At 38.5% G+C, this 20,513-nt stretch overlaps 1 protein-coding gene across 1 annotated transcript in view; it reads right to left on the reverse strand.

The window, feature by feature from the left end:
- LOC124161825 overlaps positions 1 to 20,513 on the reverse strand; it is an 843,682-nt gene that overhangs the window by 803,438 nt on the left and 19,731 nt on the right. The window contains exon 2 of the mRNA XM_046538024.1: positions 4,671 to 5,814. Coding sequence (XP_046393980.1) covers positions 4,671 to 4,824 — 154 coding nt within the window. The 5' untranslated portion in view covers positions 4,825 to 5,814. The remainder of the gene's footprint in view (positions 1 to 4,670; positions 5,815 to 20,513) is intronic.

The following is a 20,513-nucleotide window of genomic DNA, read 5'->3' on the forward strand; positions in this document are numbered from 1 at the left end:
CTGTCAACCAAAGCAACAGAAGCAACGCGTGAAGGGATCGCAAGCGGTGGTGAGCATCGTTTAAGCCACCCGACGCCATCCGCTTGATTTCATGCCCAGCTCCCGTTGTCCCATGCGGCGGTCGGATCGGATTCAACTGGATAGAAAGGCGGAGGAATTAAAGCGTGTGAGATATTTTTCCTCTCTCTCTCTCTTAGTCTCTTTCGCGCGCGTTGAAGGTGAAATGTGCGACGGATGCACGGAGGGCCGGTCCAAAGGGAGTTCGCATCTTCATTGAGTGAATCAATAAGCCGCGTTTGAGGCAGGTCCACATGCAGTGATATTCTCAGCGCGTATGCCATGATGTGGAATAACTTCTATTTTCTTAATGGGAGTAAAATTAAGGCTCCGAGCATACGAACAAAATTAGAACAAGAGCAAAAGATCACTCTGCATATTCAGATTAAAATTTCGTTCATCCGATACAACCGCGAACGACACTATTGCAGTATAGAACTATGATAAAGTTCAATGTTATTAATAAGTCTTTAATTTTTTGCTAAGCAATATTTTGGAGTGAAAAAGAAATATTTTAATATCTAGTGGGTTCGGATATATTCTAAATATCCCTGAGGTGAATTAATTTCAAAAATTATTAAATGACTCATTATTCCAAAGTATTCCAAACACCTACTTTAAACTGTGATTAATTTGACTTCATTTAATTAACAAATATTCAATATGTTACTAAATTTAACGGCAATCATCCACCTAAAAATCAATCAGAGGCAGTAGAGTGTATAGCTCGCTAAATAAATTCTATCAAACTGGATTGGTAATTGTAACCGAACTGGCCGCAGCAGTTCGATAACAACTACCATAATCAAAAGGATAATAAAACTGACGTAGAGTGCACATATGAAAGATTTTCCACCCAGAAAAACATTGCTCTGATTAAAAATCATATAATTAAGAGTATAACGTAAGTTTGCGCAAAGAAATACATAAAAGTGATGAAAAATGAGCCTGCACGAACCATTATACGTGGGCCCCTGGCGTGGTAGAAACCGACTCTAACAACTAGGCTAAATCGGTTGCCATAATAATAGCTCAAACAAACGTTATAATATGCTATTATTGTAAATAATCAACTTTTGTTTTGAAATGTGAATAAGGTGTGACTACAGTTTCCTTTTGTAAGCTTAGGAGGAATATTTGATGCACACAATGCATTACGTTGGTACTCCTTTTCAATATCTAGTGCAGATGCGCAAGGAAACTTAATCTGCAGGCTTTTACATCGATTTCATCATGACTTTAACGTGCTGGGTGATATCCTTAGCATGGATTGGGTCTAGTATAATGACTTTTATCACATGTTATTAAACATGAACGCGAATGATTATACCTCAGGAATACCTCTAATTAAAGTTTTAATGTGTCAAAATACACAAACATCTCCTTACTCTAAAACTTTAATATCCATGATGACACGCTATCTCGCAATCCTTGGCTATTTTTATTCGCTAATAAAACAATGATAAAAGCATTCAACTCACATCAGAATTACTAACTGAGAGTCCATGGCCATCTCATAAAGAAAATTCGGTTACATAATTCCATAGGTGGCCATTTTCTTCAGATGTCAATACGTCCGTCCGTAAAACCATGTTATTCCGTAGCTAATGTAAATTTTGAGCATAGGGCGCTAAATCTATTGGATTTAATTTATAAAATTAACAAAAACTAACCAGCACTGACCATTCATGGAGTTACACACAAGTTTACTCGATTTCCAAAATACAAGCTGCTGATTTTGGTATTTCGAAATATGGACTGGAGTCTAGTGACTCCGTGAAGGATTACCGCTTGCTAGTCAGCCGTTGTCCCCTAAATTTTATCTCACATCTCTGTTATACTCACAATTACAATTTCCACGTTCATTGTAAATACAACAGCAAATAAATTTGTGCAACTATTTATATAAAAAACTAATTCATTTCGTGATTTCATACAACTTTTTTTCTAAATATCTTTTGGAATTTTTATCTCACACAATTATCAGATTACATGCCAAATCTCAGACACTTCGCAAATGGCATAGCTGCATTTATAACAGAAAAATCCAGATTTATCACATCTATTCAAATAATTGTATGTCATGCTTTACAACTACCTTTATGCAATTTAATTTTTCATAAAATGTTATCCCTAGAAGAAAGTATAAAAACATTTTACAATATTTACTCACGACTTCAGGCCACAATCTACGCTTAAAAACAAATGTAATTTAAATACGACTCCAAAATAATAATAATAAAAATCCTCAAGCTCTTTCTCGATTGAATAAAGTTCTTTACTTTGCCAGCCATTTAAATTTATCTTTCACGGTAATTAAGATCTCGTTTATATTGAATAAGATTCACCGCGAATAAAGATATGAACTTGGATGGTTGTTCTTTTAAAGCATGGTTGAAGATTTACCCATCTCTTAAGGAGAACATCTCACGTTTGGTGTCGCTGAACGCAAAACAGCCATGTATGTAAATTAAGCCCGTTTTCAAAGTGCAGGTGACGCTATCTAAACAGAACTGGAGGTACAAAATGCAAGCCATGAATTTCTGGGTCCGCTTGCAATAAAATTAGGGCACCCATGTGTGCACCAGGGAGAAGTTTAGCGACCCCTGCTCTCCGCATCGTAGTATGCTTACAAAATACCTCAACCAAGCAGAGATATGCTAATATAAAAATATGTAATTCATGTATTATGTACTACATCATTTGGAACTTTTTAGCTCGGACAAGAATTAGATTACATGCCAAATCTGAGCTTACTTCCTGTTCGCAAATGGCATTGCTGCACTCATTACAGAAAATCCAGATAAATGACCTTTATTTAAAAAAAATATATTCACACTTTAAAACGACCTATATACAATGTAATGCTTAATAATAAATTAAATTTTTAAATTCCACATTTCTATCTTCTTCTTAGTGGAAATAGGTAAGGGTCCTATAGCCATCCCAACCACAGTATCAAATCCCCATTTCCACATTGCTGGACATAGAAAATATATTCTTAGGATGCAATAAATTACGATTTTACTCGCATTTAATGTCTAGAAGGAGGTTCAACTTCGTTTGCACCTTAGAGAGGGGCCTAATCATCAATTTCATTCCACCGAGCTGACGTGAATGAGCCTCTACATTAAAAATCTATTTAGAGTCCCCCATTAAGGACAAGGAAATATGCCACGTGAACGTAAATCACTCCCGACCTCGTATCAGAACCTCTTAGATGGGTATTTGAATGGGGGGATGGGGTAATATCACCGCGGATTACCCGCACGATATCGATACGGACCCCTAAAGAAGATCGACGGCATGGAATAAGGTCATGGGGATGCCTAAGTCTCCTCCTTGCCCATTCAACGAGATGGCATATCTCGCTCACATTCGGGACCCGGGACAGAAAAGATTTTGAGACGCAGATAGGGAGGATTGAGGACGGCCAGAATTGCAACCCCACTTACCGTTCAGGAAGAGGAAGATAATCGCGGCGAGCGTTGCCAGCCATTTTACTTTTACATCCCCAAAAAATCATAGAGTAAATGTTGTAATTTGAGAGAAAATTTGCATACAGTAAATGCCTGAAAATATGTTATTTCAAAATGATTCCGCCAAAGAAATGATAATATGTCTGGATACATTTAAATTGGAATTTATCCTTTGCAAATTTCACAGCGAAAAAATGATTTGACTTGACCAGGATTTGACCCCGATCTCGGGCACCAGGTGTTCTATCTCTTAATCTTCCGAGGCATCTCCTTTTAGCGTGGATTTCCATTCGCTTAATCGGAAAATTTGTATCAAATCCCGGTTCAGGCAAATAACGTGCCCACTGTGGAATTTCCACACTTCAAGGGTCCTTAAGGGAGCCTCCGTAAGGAGATGATGCTGGTTAGTCCGCGGGTATTTTCTTGTATGATACTGGGGAACATTTTTTACTAATTTTCTGTTGAGTTCAACTTTTGAGCTTATTTAAGGTAAAATAGGCATGCTGATTTCAAAACTGAAGTTAGTTCTCTTCTACCACATCACGTATTTTCACTATCACTTGTATAATTGTAACCACTCTTGGCTATATTGAGCGTCGATCACAGGAGGCGCCATTGTTTACCTTGTGTTATTATCCTAGGGGTTTGCATTTATGCAGTAAATATATTACAGAATTAATGATCAACGAAGATATCGTATTACCCACAGTTTTTTTTAATAATAGCTTACACTTTATAATAGCTACACGTGTTTCGATTGTTACACAATCATCATTGTGTATCAGGTACCTGATGATAATTTTGTATCAATCGAAACGCGTGCAGTAAGCTGTTATAATAAACTTTGTGGGCAATACGATACCTTCGTTGATCACTTGATATGTTGTACCACGGCATCTCTCCGCAAAATTTTGACTTTATTTCAGGATTGGTTTTCATCCGATTCGGATTACTTTTCTGGGAAACCGATGGTTTAATTAAAAACTTAAATCACTTTCCTAACACTAATCAACTCTCCTAATGCTTTTCCTTGTGACTTTTCATTCGATGTTAGCTTGGAATAGAAAAACATCCAATTTTTTTGGGGCGCAGATCGGGAGAAATGATAATGGCCAAAAGAGCGGCCCCACTTACCGTTTAGGAAGAGGAGGATGATCGCGATGGCCGATGCCAAAGACCTCGCTCCCATCCGCCAAGGCGAGGCTACGCGACGCCGACGCCGTCCCCGGACGCCGTCGCCGCCGCCCGCCGAGCAACAATTCCTGGCGCCGGATGACGTAGCCATCATATCCCCGTCTAACGACGCCCTCTGCCCGTCCGACGAAATTGCTCCCTCTCCGAAGAATCAGCGATCAGGGTGATGTCTAGAGAATAATCGGCTATGCGACGCTCGGGAAGGGAAATGCGAAGTGATCACACTCCTCTTATGCCCCGCCAGGAAACCCTTGTATTTTTTTTTGCTCGGCACCGGAAAAGCCAAACCGAGTTGGCAAAAAAGAAGAAAAGGAGGGAAGTACCCTTTCCGAAGCTCCGAAGCGTTTTAATATTTTTATGTCTTATAGGCAAAAGAAAGAGAGATAGCGTTAAACCTCAACTCGTCCGTTAAGTAAGATCATCTTCGACTCACAGTCGAGAATCAACCACTGGAGGACGCTATTTATCCACAATTCGCTCACAAAACAATCTGTGCGGCAAGGGAGGGTTTTTCTTCACAATATTACTATCTCATACAGGAAAAAAGATAAAAAGAGACTGTTAAATCTCTACGCGACCGTTACGGAAAATATTCTTCGTTTCACATTCGAAGATTCACCACTGGAGAAAACTATTTATCCACCATACGGTCACGGAACAATCTTCAGAGTTATTCCTTTTTATCTCTCACAGGCTGGAGACAAAAGGAAAGAGTCATACACCTTTACACAGCCGTATTGTAAGATCTCCTTCGATTCACAGTCGAGGATTCACCTCTGGAGGTCGCTCTTTATCCACGGCACGGTCACGAAACAATTTGAGTGGCAAGGGTGCATCCCGAGCGTCGTTGAATGGGCTTTGTGAGGCTCCGAGACGTGCGGTCCCTCGAGGGTTAGTCGCGCGTGGGACTCGCACCACGACGGATGAAAATCCGGACTGTGTGCCGGACTGGAGGGCCGTTAATGGGATCTTCGGGGAGGATGGTCCTTCACTTCGCCCGCTGTTCTCACGGAGATTCGGTGGATGAAGATCCGCGTTGCTTCCACTCCCGTCAGTTCTCAGCACAGCGAACCGATGTGACCACCTGAAGTGAAGAAAGCAAAGCACCACTTTACTTATTCCGAATAAATTCAAATGCATATAAAAGGCTGAATCTAAAGTAAAATAAATCATTCGATTCAATACTACGTCTTCTATCAGGGAATTACAATAGCACCTGAGGCCAAGAAAACAAAACATTACTTCTTCCGACAAAATTCAAGGGTTAATCTAAAGTAACCTAATCAATAATTCAGTTCAATAATATGTCTTCTAACACGTAATTATAATAGCACCTATACCAATTGGGCTGGTGATCTACATTCCCATTGACTCATTCAACTTCCAACTCAACCAACTGGAATGCACACTTGAAATATCACGTATATCACACCCTAAACACTTTTTCTATACAATATATATTATTCAACATCATTTTCACACATAATTAATTGACATCGATATGTGCTAATAACACTGATAGGAAGAGCCGACCAATGCGATCAAATATCGATGTAATTAAAAGGAGTTGCATATGTTTAAATACTAAATCTCATTATGACCTATTACAGTAAATCTTTCTTCATTTATCAGTAAGCATGAACCTAAAAATATTTTAGCTGTTTTTTCAGACCCTGCGAAAAATAATGCACATTTTAACTTTATTCAAAATTAAACCTAAAGTGTAACTTTATTCTAATGAAATTACGTAGTCAATGTTTCCCTTCGAATCGCAATTCTTAAAAAAACAAGATTCGGTTCGATTTAGCATGAAAATGTATTTTTCACTCCTCTCCCCGACCACTCGCGTGTTTTTTTGAATGTTAGTCGGGAAAGTATAACTGTTTATAAATACAGTTTACCATACAAAAGAACACATAAATAGATTTAAAATAAATAGATTAAAGATTAAATATAATCAAAACAGTAAGATAATGTGATTTGTTTTATTCTTAATGAAGAAAAGGGAAAAAATTAGAAATTACCAACATCATATCCCATATGGTACTATTGGAAGCTCAATTACCATAGAAACGGTGGGGAATTATAATTCCAAATCATAATTAATTTCAGCAATATAATTGAAGCCAAACTTGAGAGAAAATAAAGGTTATCTGTTTTCAAACTCTGTGGTAATTCCACAAGCTATAACTACTTGTTGATCTTCTTGCTTCCTCTAATATTCCAGCTATAAATTAATCAAATACGGCACATATTCCCTAGCGATTTGATTTTTAGCAGTTTTAATATCACAATAAATTCGTTCTAATATTCAAATCGCTCAAAATATCAGTAAATTCATGATGCAGATGCCAAAATTCACCATCATAAAGATGATTAAACGTCAACAATATTGTGTCAGAGATAACTATCGACTGCCAAATCAATTTATTCATAACTTTTGTGCCCGATTTCCCGGAAAACCATAAACATATTCGCGAAAATAGTAGTGACGCTGTTGGCTTCATTTATGAAGAGCAGTAAAGTATATCGCTTCATCTTGTGCTCATTTTAATTACCGTATTGGAATAAAAAATAAGCCATAAATCTGTCTTAATTACGTAATTTCTGTAATTCATATTCATCAAAAATGCATGATTAATAAGATAAGCGTATTGCATCCATTAAATTCAATCATTTATTGATCAATTTTAAAGGTGAATTTCTTCTACATTAAAGTATGTGTAGGATTTATGAAAAATTACGAGAAAATAATAAGGCGTTATAAATACCGAAAAAAGAGAAACGTTAATAATATTTTTTTCCTACTAGCTAATGTTTGTCTTGTTTATTACGCGGTTCATTTGATCAAATTCTCAGTTCTACCATTGCCATGACGTTTTAAGGAAAAACTAGCTGCATCATAAGTCTCGTACCATGCTCTAAGCATCTCGCAAAATACATCCATTTGCCAGCAATAACTTAACCAATTTATTTAACCAGTAATAATACAAAGAAAATAAGCATAATGCTTCGGCTAATTGCCCGAGAAACGGGAGTGCTATAGCCTATTTAAAAATATAAACAGTAAAAATAAAATAACTGTAATATCCAGGATGCAAGATATTTAGAGATAAATATTTAATTCACCATCCCTTGAAACCCTCTGCATGAAAAACTCGCAGTCTAAGCGAGCAGCAAGCCACATTTATTTTTATGAAAAAAATTACTTTGATAATAAACATTCATTGCATTCCACTTCCATAAATTTGACTGCTCTGATTTGGATAAGAGAGTTTTATTGCCAATATTTCCCCCACTACCCTAGTAGTTTATTTGCTGCAGCCAACGCGCTGTTTCAGAGAAATATATTGATTGAAAAGAAGTTTATGAGCACGGCGCACAGTGGGCTAGAATCGAAAAAAGCTGGCCAAAACCTCAAAATCGATTTTTTTGAGCTAGGAAGTTGAAACTTCGCATACATATTCTCAAATAAATTGTGCATAACTGCCCAGATTATTTTGGTCCTGTGTTTTCACTTTAACAATATATGTGAGGTCAAAGTTGAGCAAATTTAGCGAAAAACGACCACCCTCGATTTTTTCTGAAAATTGCCGACTTTATCCTCGTGCAGTGGTTTTATAAATAGTTTTATCGACAAAACTGTTATACCATCTTAATTGACACTTCTTATTCTTTCATTTGAAAGGTTTTTAAAGATTTTGTTTCATCAATAACCATAGATACATAACAAAATGGCGGAGCCTGTTTTCAACCCATTTTTTTACATAAACGTAGAAAAAAAGTAGACATTGTCACCGGCTTACACTAAGTAACTTATATTATGTCGTTCTTTGAAGCTTCTACATTGTGAATCTAAAGTCAAACCTTGCACCAATTTGCAACCCCGAATTTTAAATCGTTTTTTCGAACGCACGGACGACTCCGGTTCTGGCCGGCGGCGGCGGAGAGTACGGCGACGCGGCAAGCGGGTGGATGTAATATGGTCTCATTCATTTTTATGTGTGGATAACAGATATATTAGTTACGGAAAATAATCACCAGAAAGTAAAATTTATAAATATTGCTACGAATGACTCTCACTATGCAATCGTTGGGCACTGCAAGAGGTGCACTGAAAGGTTTCTTTCTTTGAGTGCATTCCATGGAGAATGGACTTAAATCGCGTTCTTAAAGTGGGGAAACGGACTCTTTTATTAACTAACAAGCTCTATTTCTAGGCAAGAGCCCTCGATGATCCATGGCCTCCACCTCATATTTAAAGGCCTTCGGACAACGGTCGTTTTATAGTATTGTTGTAGTGCCGAGTCCTTCGAACTTGTTTTTGGTTTGAACTCCTTTTAACTTTAAAAGCTTCGGAAGGTATATTACTCACATCGAATAATGTATTCTTTCTAAGAATAACAGTTCATTTTAATCTATGTCTTATGCTCAATATAAAGTATTGATTTAAATCTCTTACCTATATATCAACGTCATTATTCTTAAAACTGCGCTCCTGACAAAATGGTTATTTTTCAGGAATATCTTACCATACAAACATAACATAAACAAAAGCAACACAATTTACGCTTTTCCCAACTAACATTCTGCAATTAGCACTGCCAGCAATAAAAGGTTACTGTTTTTCATTCACTATCTGACGGGTTTTTATCACTTTCACTGTCTGAGCAAAAGCATTGTTTTCCTTTTTCAAAAACAGATCCATTACATTGTTCGGTAAGCTGTGTGTTTCCTCCAGTTTAATTGGCATAATTTTTGTCATTATCAGTTATGACATTAGGAGTTGTCTTCGAAATAAATCCCTATTTGTGGCCACTCTTGCCACTTTTCTAGTCAACCATTCACGGAACTTTCTCACGTCCTTATAACGTGCCTATATTGCTTCCCCTGTCAGTTGTCGCAATTAAGAATGGACTCTGTTGCAATGTCAGCTCCTTGAATGAAGACCTTATGCACGGTTGGTGGCATACCATAATTGTATTTAAAGCGTCAGTGAGAGAGAGAGAGAGAAAATTAAATTATTTGGAGAGGAAATATAGAATAATTGTGATGACTTTTGAATACTCGTGCCTGTTTCATGCTTCGCCTAACGAACAGCATTTTTTACCTAAGCAAGAAGACACAAAGGTGCTCACGAGCAATAATTCATGAGACATAGGCCCTCGTTCCCACGTGCAATTATATTTCGCATGTCCTCACTGCTATCAAAGCCGTGTTTGCAAATTAAAGTGCACTTTATATGCGACGCGAAACTAGGATCTGTGGAAATGCACGTTAAGATTCGAGTCGCAGTAAGAGAACAGAACCATTTTTGGAAACTTCTTATATAACCTCTGCTACAATAATTTCACTCGGGTAAATGAAATCATATGCTCGCGTCACTCTCTCATCGCTGGGGTTAATATTATATCCCTGGCATTTCAGATTTTCGAAGATTCTTGCACAGAAATTTGGTGAGCTGCATGGACACAATTACTTATTGAGAGGGCCTCTTAATCTGACATAACATAATATTCGGGGTTGCATTTTATCCACTTGGCAAGAGTTCTTCTTGCCTCCGAGGATGGTCACTGTATCTTCCTTTTGCATTCGTTTTCCTCCTATCCGTTCTTTCGATACAACCCTGAAAACATGAATTGACGTCCATTTGCCCTGGCTAAACTAGAGCAACATGTAAATTGTGCTGCATAAGGAATAGTTATTAATTGCTTTAAATCAAGAATATAAACTAAATAAGAATAATGAACTCTTCAAGCACCAAGACAGTACATGATTTGGCAAAATTCGGCAAGATCAAGTACTGTATTGAGCCATTTTCCATCACGTTTAAGGAATATATTAACTGTTATTTTAAAAAAGTTTATTAGTTAGTAAAAGAGTCCGTTTCCCCACTTTAAGAACGCGATTTAAGTCCATTCTCCATGGAATGCACTCAAAGAAAGAAACCTTTCAGTGCACCTCTTGCAGTGCCCAACGATTGCATAGTGAGAGTCATTCGTAGCAATATTTATAAATTTTACTTTCTGGTGATTATTTTCCGTAACTAATATATCTGTTATCCACACATAAAAATGAATGAGACCATATTACATCCACCCGCTTGCCGCGTCGCCGTACTCTCCGCCGCCGCCGGCCAGAACCGGAGTCGTCCGTGCGTTCGAAAAAACGATTTAAAATTCGGGGTTGCAAATTGGTGCAAGGTTTGACTTTAGATTCACAATGTAGAAGCTTCAAAGAACGACATAATATAAGTTACTTAGTGTAAGCCGGTGACAATGTCTACTTTTTTTCTACGTTTATGTAAAAAAATGGGTTGAAAACAGGCTCCGCCATTTTGTTATGTATCTATGGTTATTGATGAAACAAAATCTTTAAAAACCTTTCAAATGAAAGAATAAGAAGTGTCAATTAAGATGGTATAACAGTTTTGTCGATAAAACTATTTATAAAACCACTGCACGAGGATAAAGTCGGCAATTTTCAGAAAAAATCGAGGGTGGTCGTTTTTCGCTAAATTTGCTCAACTTTGACCTCACATATATTGTTAAAGTGAAAACACAGGACCAAAATAATCTGGGCAGTTATGCACAATTTATTTGAGAATGTGTATGCGAAGTTTCAACTTCCTAGCTCAAAAAAATCGATTTTGAGGTTTTGGCCAGCTTTTTTCGATTCTAGCCCACTGTGCGGCGTAACAAATGGCTCGTTGTAGATTCAATCAGATTATTTCTCACAAAGGCAAGTTTTTTTAGGGTTGACGCACGCGATTACTCTTTCACGATATATGTTACAATCCTGTTGCTTTACCTAACCTCTTACATTATTTGACATGATCGAAATTTGTTTAGATTAATATTCAAAATATAACATTAAAAAATCACAAAAATTACCCATTTCCATAAAAATTTCATCACCTTTAGTTAATTGTATACATTAGTAAGCATCATACCACCCGGAAGAGGAATTATTGAAATACGGTACTTGAGGAATCTGTTGGTTTTACAATCAGAAAATTTCACAAAATACGGACTTAAATAATTTTTATAACATCAAGCAGCTTGCAAAATTTTCTCGCGTATTCACCGTCGTGACCAAAAATGAAAATTTAAAAAATTCAAACACAATTTATTAGACACAAAGGCAACTCGAATTCAATGCTAAAGCCACATAGGATTTTAACCTTGAAAAAAAATACGTCAGACAGGTAACACGTGCATCAGTTAAGTGACAACGCAAAAATTGTGCTCCCCTATAAGGAAAGACGAAAAACCTTTTCAAGATTTAGGTGCTTCAATACAAGGTCAAGCTAAAACTGTTAGCGGAGAAAAAAGCCTTTGAGAATTACATGAAGAGCGACTTTTCATCGATGAACATTTTGAGTGAATAAACTTCCAAATACTTTTCAATTAATTAGGCATAAAACAGATGCAAAATATATAAATGCATACAATTAATAATTAATACTTTAATGGCATTTGAATAATGAGTTCCGGAGGGAAATGAAAAAATAATAAATCGAGAATTACCTTCCTAATTTAAATGGTTGTACTTCACTTCATTCAACCAACTCGCTTACTAGGTGATAAATTTCAAATATCATGCCCAAATTTTATGCAAAATTTAAAGGAACTGAGCCTTTTCATTTATAAATTCGGAAAAACAGAACATTGGACAAGATGTAGCCATTGAAACAGTTTGGGAATGAGGTATATAATTCAATTCCAGCACCCAAACAGGCACCAGGAAGCTTCCCGTTAATTCGTTACAAATGAAATGTGTAGAAGAAAAAAATCCAACAGGCACATTACTCACTCAACGAGAAATACAAATCTCTGCGTAAGGAAGGAGTGTCGAAGTATCTATTCAATTCCCTGGGTTAACGGTTTCGGTCATCTGAATTGGAACGATCCATGGAATGTTTATTGCATAATTTGAGAACAACCGAGCTCAACTGAATACGCGAAATTTCCGGTTACCACGGAAACATCTACTATTCGCATTCGCTCGTTTTTGGGCGAGCGTGACTCCAGAAAGAAGTGCAATGAATACCCATCGAATTCGTTCTTTCAAGGGAGAGATGCATATCCCGTCGGTATTCGTTCCCGCTACGCCCATTTTCCACTACTAGCTTTCCTCTTCATCTTTACACCCACATGCAGACCAAAAACACTCCAAAAACCTCGACCGAGTGAGGCATGGAGAACTGAAGGAAAAAAACTACGACCCGATTGCTTCCTTATCTCACTCCAACTCCCCATTCTGCATCACACGCCATTCCGGACGTACACCGAATAGTCCCTCAAAAGTCGTTCACAAAACCGCCCCTCATTCACGTATTTTTTTCTCACCGAGCCAAACACCACGAATTCATGCATAAATTTCACATTCTCACCCACGAGGAAGGTAGAAGAGAAAAAAGATGACTGTCGAGCGAGGCACAAACTAACACACACACACAAAATACACGGTCGCATACACGCAAACTTGTAAAAGAGACGAAAGGAAAGAAAAAAGAAAGAGTGAGAGAGAGAGAGAAGAAAAAAGCAGTTGGGAGCAAAAGGAACAGAAACCATTTTCCTCCCAACATTTGTGGCATTAGGGAACGTGATCTTTTCATTGCGTTCCGTGCCGGGAGCTCGTTCATTTCCCTCCGCGGGCACCGCACCACCCTCCTCCGCGTCCTCTCAACCTTGCCCGGCAAAAGAGAAGAAGAAATGGCGCTCATTGGAGTCACAGGCGACGTGAGCTCCACAGGTAGCTCAGGAGCGGAGCCAACAACACACGCAGGGGGACGGGCACTGGAGGAAGCGGGGGGGAGAGTTCGAGGTAGGGGAGGGGCGGGGGATGGGGCAACGACGAGGTAGCGGAGAAGGACACGCGAGGGGTAGGGGGTGAGGTTGATTTTAGGAGAGAGGTTTAGGGTGAGGTGAGGGTGGAGGGCAAAAAAAGTGAATAGGGCATGTTGAGGCTCTTATCAATACTTTATGACAACCTGTTTTTTATCTTTATTTAAATATTATTCAGGAATGATAAAAAATACGAAAAGCTAGATAACGCACATTTCAACTCCCTATTGTAGCGCGATAAAATCCACCAAGCCCTAACTCATAAGTTTAAATCATACCACACTAACTGGGTGCGTAATCTAGTGATTAAAGTAAGGTAGATAGTATAAATCCGCCACCAAATGTCACCAGCCAAACACGGAAGCATCGCTTGGAATCATTAAAAGGCCAAGGGCTGAATTTCAAGGGTAAATTTTTAACGAAGACCGAAACTTATTTATATTCTTCCGTTTTTGGACAAACAAGGCAAAACTATATCCATCTGAAAATTTTTAGCCAATATGATAAGACGGATAAATTATGATTACTCCTCGGAAAATAACACGGTTGAAACTAATGTTTTTTTTTTAGTGTTTATAGATCGCAAAAGAATCTTAGCTGGTATCATCTCCAATTAATATGCACACTTCTCTCTTATCAGTACATTACCTGGACTGTCTAGCTTTATTGATACACTCACTCCCGAGTATTGTAACTCCTCTTGAATTTCCAACTTCGCCGCGATTTTCGGATCTCGACTCCTTCACGAGTTGGGCGCAATCCATTAACGCCCGTAGAGGTCGAAACCTCCGCAGCGTGAGCGCAGAGCAAATTCATTCCCTGCCACACATATTCGTGGTGGCTTACAAAGCGCCTCGTGCGTACGTGCGAAGAGAGAGAGAGAGAGAGTGGGCGAGAAACGAGGGCGAGACTCGAGCGAAAAAGAGAAAGAGATAGAGGCGGGGAATGGCAGTGCTGGGGGTCGATCTGTCAGGAGTCGCCGCAGAGTGGTGCGCGAAGATTAATAGACGGTGAGAAGGAGGACGAGATGCGAGTAGAGGAGGGCGAAGACGAAGGGAGCCAATGGGTGCGAGGAGTTAAGGACTGAGGATTCGGAGGGCAAGGAGGCAAGGATTGATTGTACCTGACGCAGTTGCGCGCCTGGCGACGCAAACCCGAACCGAAACAATGTATCTACACCGTAAGATGTGAAAATATTTATGATTTTGAAAGAAAATTAAAATATTCAAGATGATGAATTTATTCGTGGTACAAAGTTAGCAGGTAAAATATTCAATACAATGATAGCTGTAAATATACTATTTTAAAGTTTTTTCACGGGCAAAATAAGGGCAAAAGCGAGAGCCAAAGGGGGGCGAAGGAGGTAAATACTGAGGATTCGGTGGGTAAGTTGACTGACTGAGTTGCTTGCCAGGCGACGCAAAACCGCCCCAAATCAATGTGAATATCTCCACCGTAAGAAGTGTAAATTTGCAAGATAACTAAAGAAAAGAAAAGTATTAAGGACGATCAATTTCTTCGAAGTATTAAGGCAGTTTTAAACGGGGCACGTCATTAAGCAGGTAAGCTCTGAAAACATATTAAAATTGCGAGAATGCGAGCATGGAATGATTGGCGTGGCGTGGAATGACGAGCATGGAATTTAGATCTATAAGCTATTCTGCCATTTCTCATCCACGCATATTCGCTTGTTTTCTTTCAATTCTTACTTCACACGATGAAATTTTGATTGTGCCTTCGTACACACGTCAGATTGAGCAATTGTGTAAAACGGCCTTTATATTTTCAGGTGAAATATTCAATGCGATAATAATTGTAAAGGTACAATACTAAAGTCTAGGGCAAATCATGTTTCCATTGAAGTGTGCAGATATTTTTCATTTTTTTCCATTTGAATTAATATTTATTGCGACCACACGTAGCTAAGAAAATATGTGCAAGTTCTTTTTATTAGAGAATCTTATTTCCGAAACAATTGCAAGAAATTTTCCGTTTTAAGTATTTTTACATGTCAAACCTCTGTTTTTCTGCAATATGCAAAAGATTGAAACCCCGGCAAAGGTTTTTATCCTTAGGAGTACCTGTATAGTTTATTGAGTAGTTTTATGTTTATAAAATAATAAGGGGTGGTTGATTGTTATGATTATTATAATAAATATTATTTAAAACAAGAGGAAATAAGGTGGGAGGGCAGAGACAGGGTTTTGGAGTAGTGGGAGAAGGTTAAGGAATGCGAGCAGACCTTAGCCCGGAATGAAAAATAATTAGGGACAAAGAACTTTTCGATGGACTGGTGGGTTTCATTTCCAAATCAAAGAGATATAGAAATTGAAGGAAATGGAGGAAAAAGCCCCTTATTATGGACAGGATCGTCTACACAGGCGTAGCAAACAACTGCAATGAAGGAAGGAATCACCAAAGGAACTTTCACGTGGAAACCCCACCCTCTCAGCCTCAAATCTTATACTTCTTCAGACGTCTGATTTTACGTCTAAAACTGCATGTAAAGGTCAGCTGCACTGATATCCCACACGTACTATTTGATGGTTTTAAAAGCGTAACAATGAAGAGAAAACGGCAAAGATCAAGTGGGTGGAGATGCAGTCTTTTTAACTTGCATATAGCCGTAGACATTAGAGACCAAGAGCTAAAACAATATAGGAATGGATGAACAGGGGATGAAAAATAAATTTTATGCCAATAAAATTCTTGAAAATATACCTTTGTTATGCTATAAATTCACGCTAAATGCAAGCACAAAAGCCCATTAATTTAATATATATCAAGTGCGTAACAGCCTGATTTCACAATTAAGTTTTTCTTGCCGTAAATTTGTATTTTACTGAAAAGTTGGCGTCGAAATCATTATTAAAATTTGCTGGGCTGTTAGATTTAGAACAAGCAATGTTTCCAGAACCATTGAGGATAGCTATACAAAGGGCAAGAACCATCGAAGAGGAAGGGAATGAATTTCATGAGGTAAATAAAGGCGGGTGCTGGAAATTGGAACTTTGATGGAAGAAAGCGGTAAAAAAAGGTAAAGAGAGTGGAAAAGGGTGGAGAGCAGCAGGATAATGGTCTTTGAATTGATCATTATCGATAATGATCAGGAGGAGAGGACCTTGAGAGCAAGCTAGTAACATGAAGGAGGAAGGGATCCTTTCAGGGGAGGAGGAAAGGCTGAATAGAAGGACAAGGACAGGAGATAATATGGGAAAAATGGCGGGGAGAGGACGTCAAAGAGCCGAAGGAAAATAAAGGTGAGTGCTCTTATGAAGACCTTTGAAAGAGAATAATACAGTCATGAAAAGTTGTAGTGGGCATGATAATCTCAGAACTATAGACTTCTTTGCGTCCATAGCCAAATATTTCCTAAGATCTATGACAAATAATATCATACCTAATTTTTAGTATTAAAAATTCCTTAAATAAATGGTTATAAAATTGAAAATTTTCGATACGTTGGACAAATTCTAAACTCAATCAACTCAAGGCATGGCAGCTCAATACTAAACGACGCAAGCCCTACAAAAGTAAGTGGGTAGGCTATTTAAGTTGAGTACGATGTCAATCCATATAAAATTTAATGTATCTTGCATGTCTGTACAATGGAATAGGAACAGCAAAACAGGGTATTCAACTTTTTTATAAACACTAAAACGGATATAAGCAAATACTATTAAAATTCAAGCATCACTTTGGGTAGAGTATTACTGAAAATAATGATTTTTCAAATCTCCAAAACTACGTTAAGTACTTCACATGCGAAACTGAGCATAATCCGATTATGCACATCTTTAAAACGCCTGTGTAGCCAGAAGATGATTCTTTCGGTCGGGTTTCATGATTCATTGACAAAGTTTTTCCATCACGATAGAGGCACGACAAAATTTATACGAAGAATTTATTTCTTGCACTGCATATCCCTTAAGAGAGATCCAAGAGAAAGAATGAATGTGATGGATTATCCTCAACGATTCTCACGAGTCTCTTAGTCTAGTTTGCTTACGTAGTGACAAAAAATTTCCGGAAAAAGTTCATAGAATGCGCCTCCTTTAATTATGATATTCTTTTAATGGCTTTCGTTTTAAATGAGACATACGAAAGTCTCTTAATAATGTGTTCATTAAACCAATTATTATGAATGCATTTATTTTAATACCATATTTATCATTGAGAAGGTTTCACGCATATCTTCCCGTCGACTACCGAATGCAAGTAAGATATCGATGCTGATGATTTACAAATTTATTAAGTATTTATTGTATCTGGCGCTGTTTAAAAAAATAATGAAGACGCAATTATCACATGTCTGTGGCTCAAAAATAATAATTTAAAGATTAATGCAGAAACAACTCATTCGGTAATAATAGCCAGTCCACAATACATAAAGTCATGATATCGATCGAATACCAAAAGTTCAGGATGAGGACGCAAGCATTGTCCGGCCGCAAAATAGCTATTCAACGGAATGGCTATTTACCACCCTAGCGGCGACGGGGTAAAGCCCTCACCCGTTAAAGAAGAGGTTGTGGGTTCGAGTCCCGCTTCGGTAGGTTGCCCCTATCCAGGGCAGGTTCGTGCACGTCCAATCACTAAATTTGTTTAATACCCTCATCTAAAATTAAATGGCCAATATGTGCTATGATGAGTGGTATGGGAATAAATAAATACGTTAACCTTTGTTTAAAACCAAGCAATACATTAAATTGCAATGACAATGTTAAGTGTAAGTTACGGAATGTTTTGATGTACTACACACTTGACAGTTACGTGGAGGATGTAGACGGGAAGGATAGGAAGAAGGAGGGTGGAGAGGCGAGTGTGCGGGATGGAGAAAGGCAGTGTGGCGTGCCCGAGTAGCCGGGAGATTGATGTGGGAAGATTAATAGACGGAGAGAAGGAAGGAGAAATGTGAGTGAAACCCGAAGGGGGCTCGAAGTTGAAAGTTGAAGAGCTTGGAGGGTGTAAAGGGGCGAATGGTTTAGAAAACGTGGTGGGCACAAGGGTTGGGCAGTCCAGCATTCCGAGAAAATATTCAAGCGGAGAATAAGGAAACGCGGGGGGTGCGAGGGAGAAGGTGCTATACAATAGCATGTCGAACAGGCAATATACATTAAATACACCATTAATATGCAAAAGATAATCAGATATGTATTCAATATTCAAAATTAATGAGAAAGGAACAAGATAATGAAGACAAAAACGACATTCACATCGATAAAAATTTAATGCAAACGACGCTCTAAAAGTATCTGTAAAGATATTTTATGCATTGATGTAATCTAAGTCATTGATCAATGTCAAGGGGCGTGAATTCTAGGACCTTTGACGACTTAAGGAAGATAAGATACAGTCTTTACCATATTTTCGATTTTTGCGTCTATAAAAGGAGCTGACTAACACTTCGATGATAACAAAAACGCCACGGACAGATTAATTTACAAGATAATATCGGTGAGTTTTTCGTCTAGCACAAAGGTACAAATCTGCACCCCAAGAGATACTAAATTTTGAAGGTCTCTCTTATTCTATCATCAACTTTGAAGAACCGAGAAGAACTCTGAGTGTATCTTTGGCAACAAGCTGACACTACTTGCTCCAATATCTGGATAAGCTAAGCCCTACATACCAATACAGTTTTTTCATAAAGGGAACTACAATGAATACCGCCGGTTTTATGACTATATTTTTCGATAAAAAAACTCACCGTACACCAATGATGCTATCGGTCTTTTTCTCTCGTTCAATGAGGGAAAGATCCCCACTACCTCTCATGAAACCTTCTTATAGGCCATTGCATGTTTCGTTCACACTCTGATTAGCAACAAAATTATCTAAAATTGCCTCTGTAAAATTAATGTATCGCTATCCACCCTAGTCAGAGATAAAATAGGAAATGACTATTCAGCAACAATGCCTGCCGGAACTAAATAGCATAACTTTATTTATTTAGTGTGGCATTTATGCTATGCATCCCATTCTTACATTCAACTCTGACATTCACTCACATCGAAACTTTAGTGCTTTTAATCAACCCAGGGGGGACACGAACCCGCGACCTCCGCTACACGGGTAAGAACTTAACCCCACTGCTGGGAAAACAAGGCAAAAGGCGCGTACTAGGCGGCAACCGTCCATTAATATTACGGTCGCATTACTTCAATAGCGATTACAATAAAATACCGTCGACGCATTTTAAAGAAGCAAATGAACACTCCTTCGGCAAAAGGCATGGAACTCCTACACCGTACATGCTGACGTGGAAAATAGGTATTCAGAGAACTCGGTGGGGAAATGCTGGAACACGCAGCAATAACGCAGACCAAGATGATGGAAAGAAGGCTGTTAAGTAGCGTGTGGAAGGGAGCACTGTGGTTGGAGGTTTAGGGTCGCCTTGAAATGGGAGGGGGAAGGGTGGGGATAAGAAGAGGAGGAGAAGGGGAGCAGGGGGACGGAGTTATCAAGGTGAAAATTCCGCGCAAGACGAAGAAGACCTGCTGTCCAAGTTTGAATGCGCTGCTGCTCGAATGCGGAGGTGGCTTCGAATGCGGGAGTGCAAAGCGGAACTTCTTTCGGCTTTTAAAAATGTTCCATTAGGGAGAAAAAAAATGAAAGAGAGGGCGCGTGGTGTGGCTCTGGGACTCGTTTTCCCCTCTCCGGGTGACTGACACACATCTCCATAAAGAGCCAAGTTTTCCACGAAGAGGAGGGAGGTGGAAGCTCTAGGTTTTCTGAATAGTCTAGAGCCCTATTCCGAAGAACGTGATGGTTATAATTTTTTCAACTCCCTAGATCTTTGGAAACTCTGCAGTGATAAAGTTCCTAAACCTAGAAATGGGAAAAAAATGTGGCTAAAATATGAAGTGCTTCCATACCTACTTCTCAGGACGGATTAGCGGCGACACCAACAGCATAGATACCTTTCCCGTAT

This window comes from Ischnura elegans, chromosome 1 (genome assembly GCF_921293095.1).
Source record: "Ischnura elegans chromosome 1, ioIscEleg1.1, whole genome shotgun sequence".
NCBI classification, from domain to species: domain Eukaryota; kingdom Metazoa; phylum Arthropoda; class Insecta; order Odonata; family Coenagrionidae; genus Ischnura; species Ischnura elegans.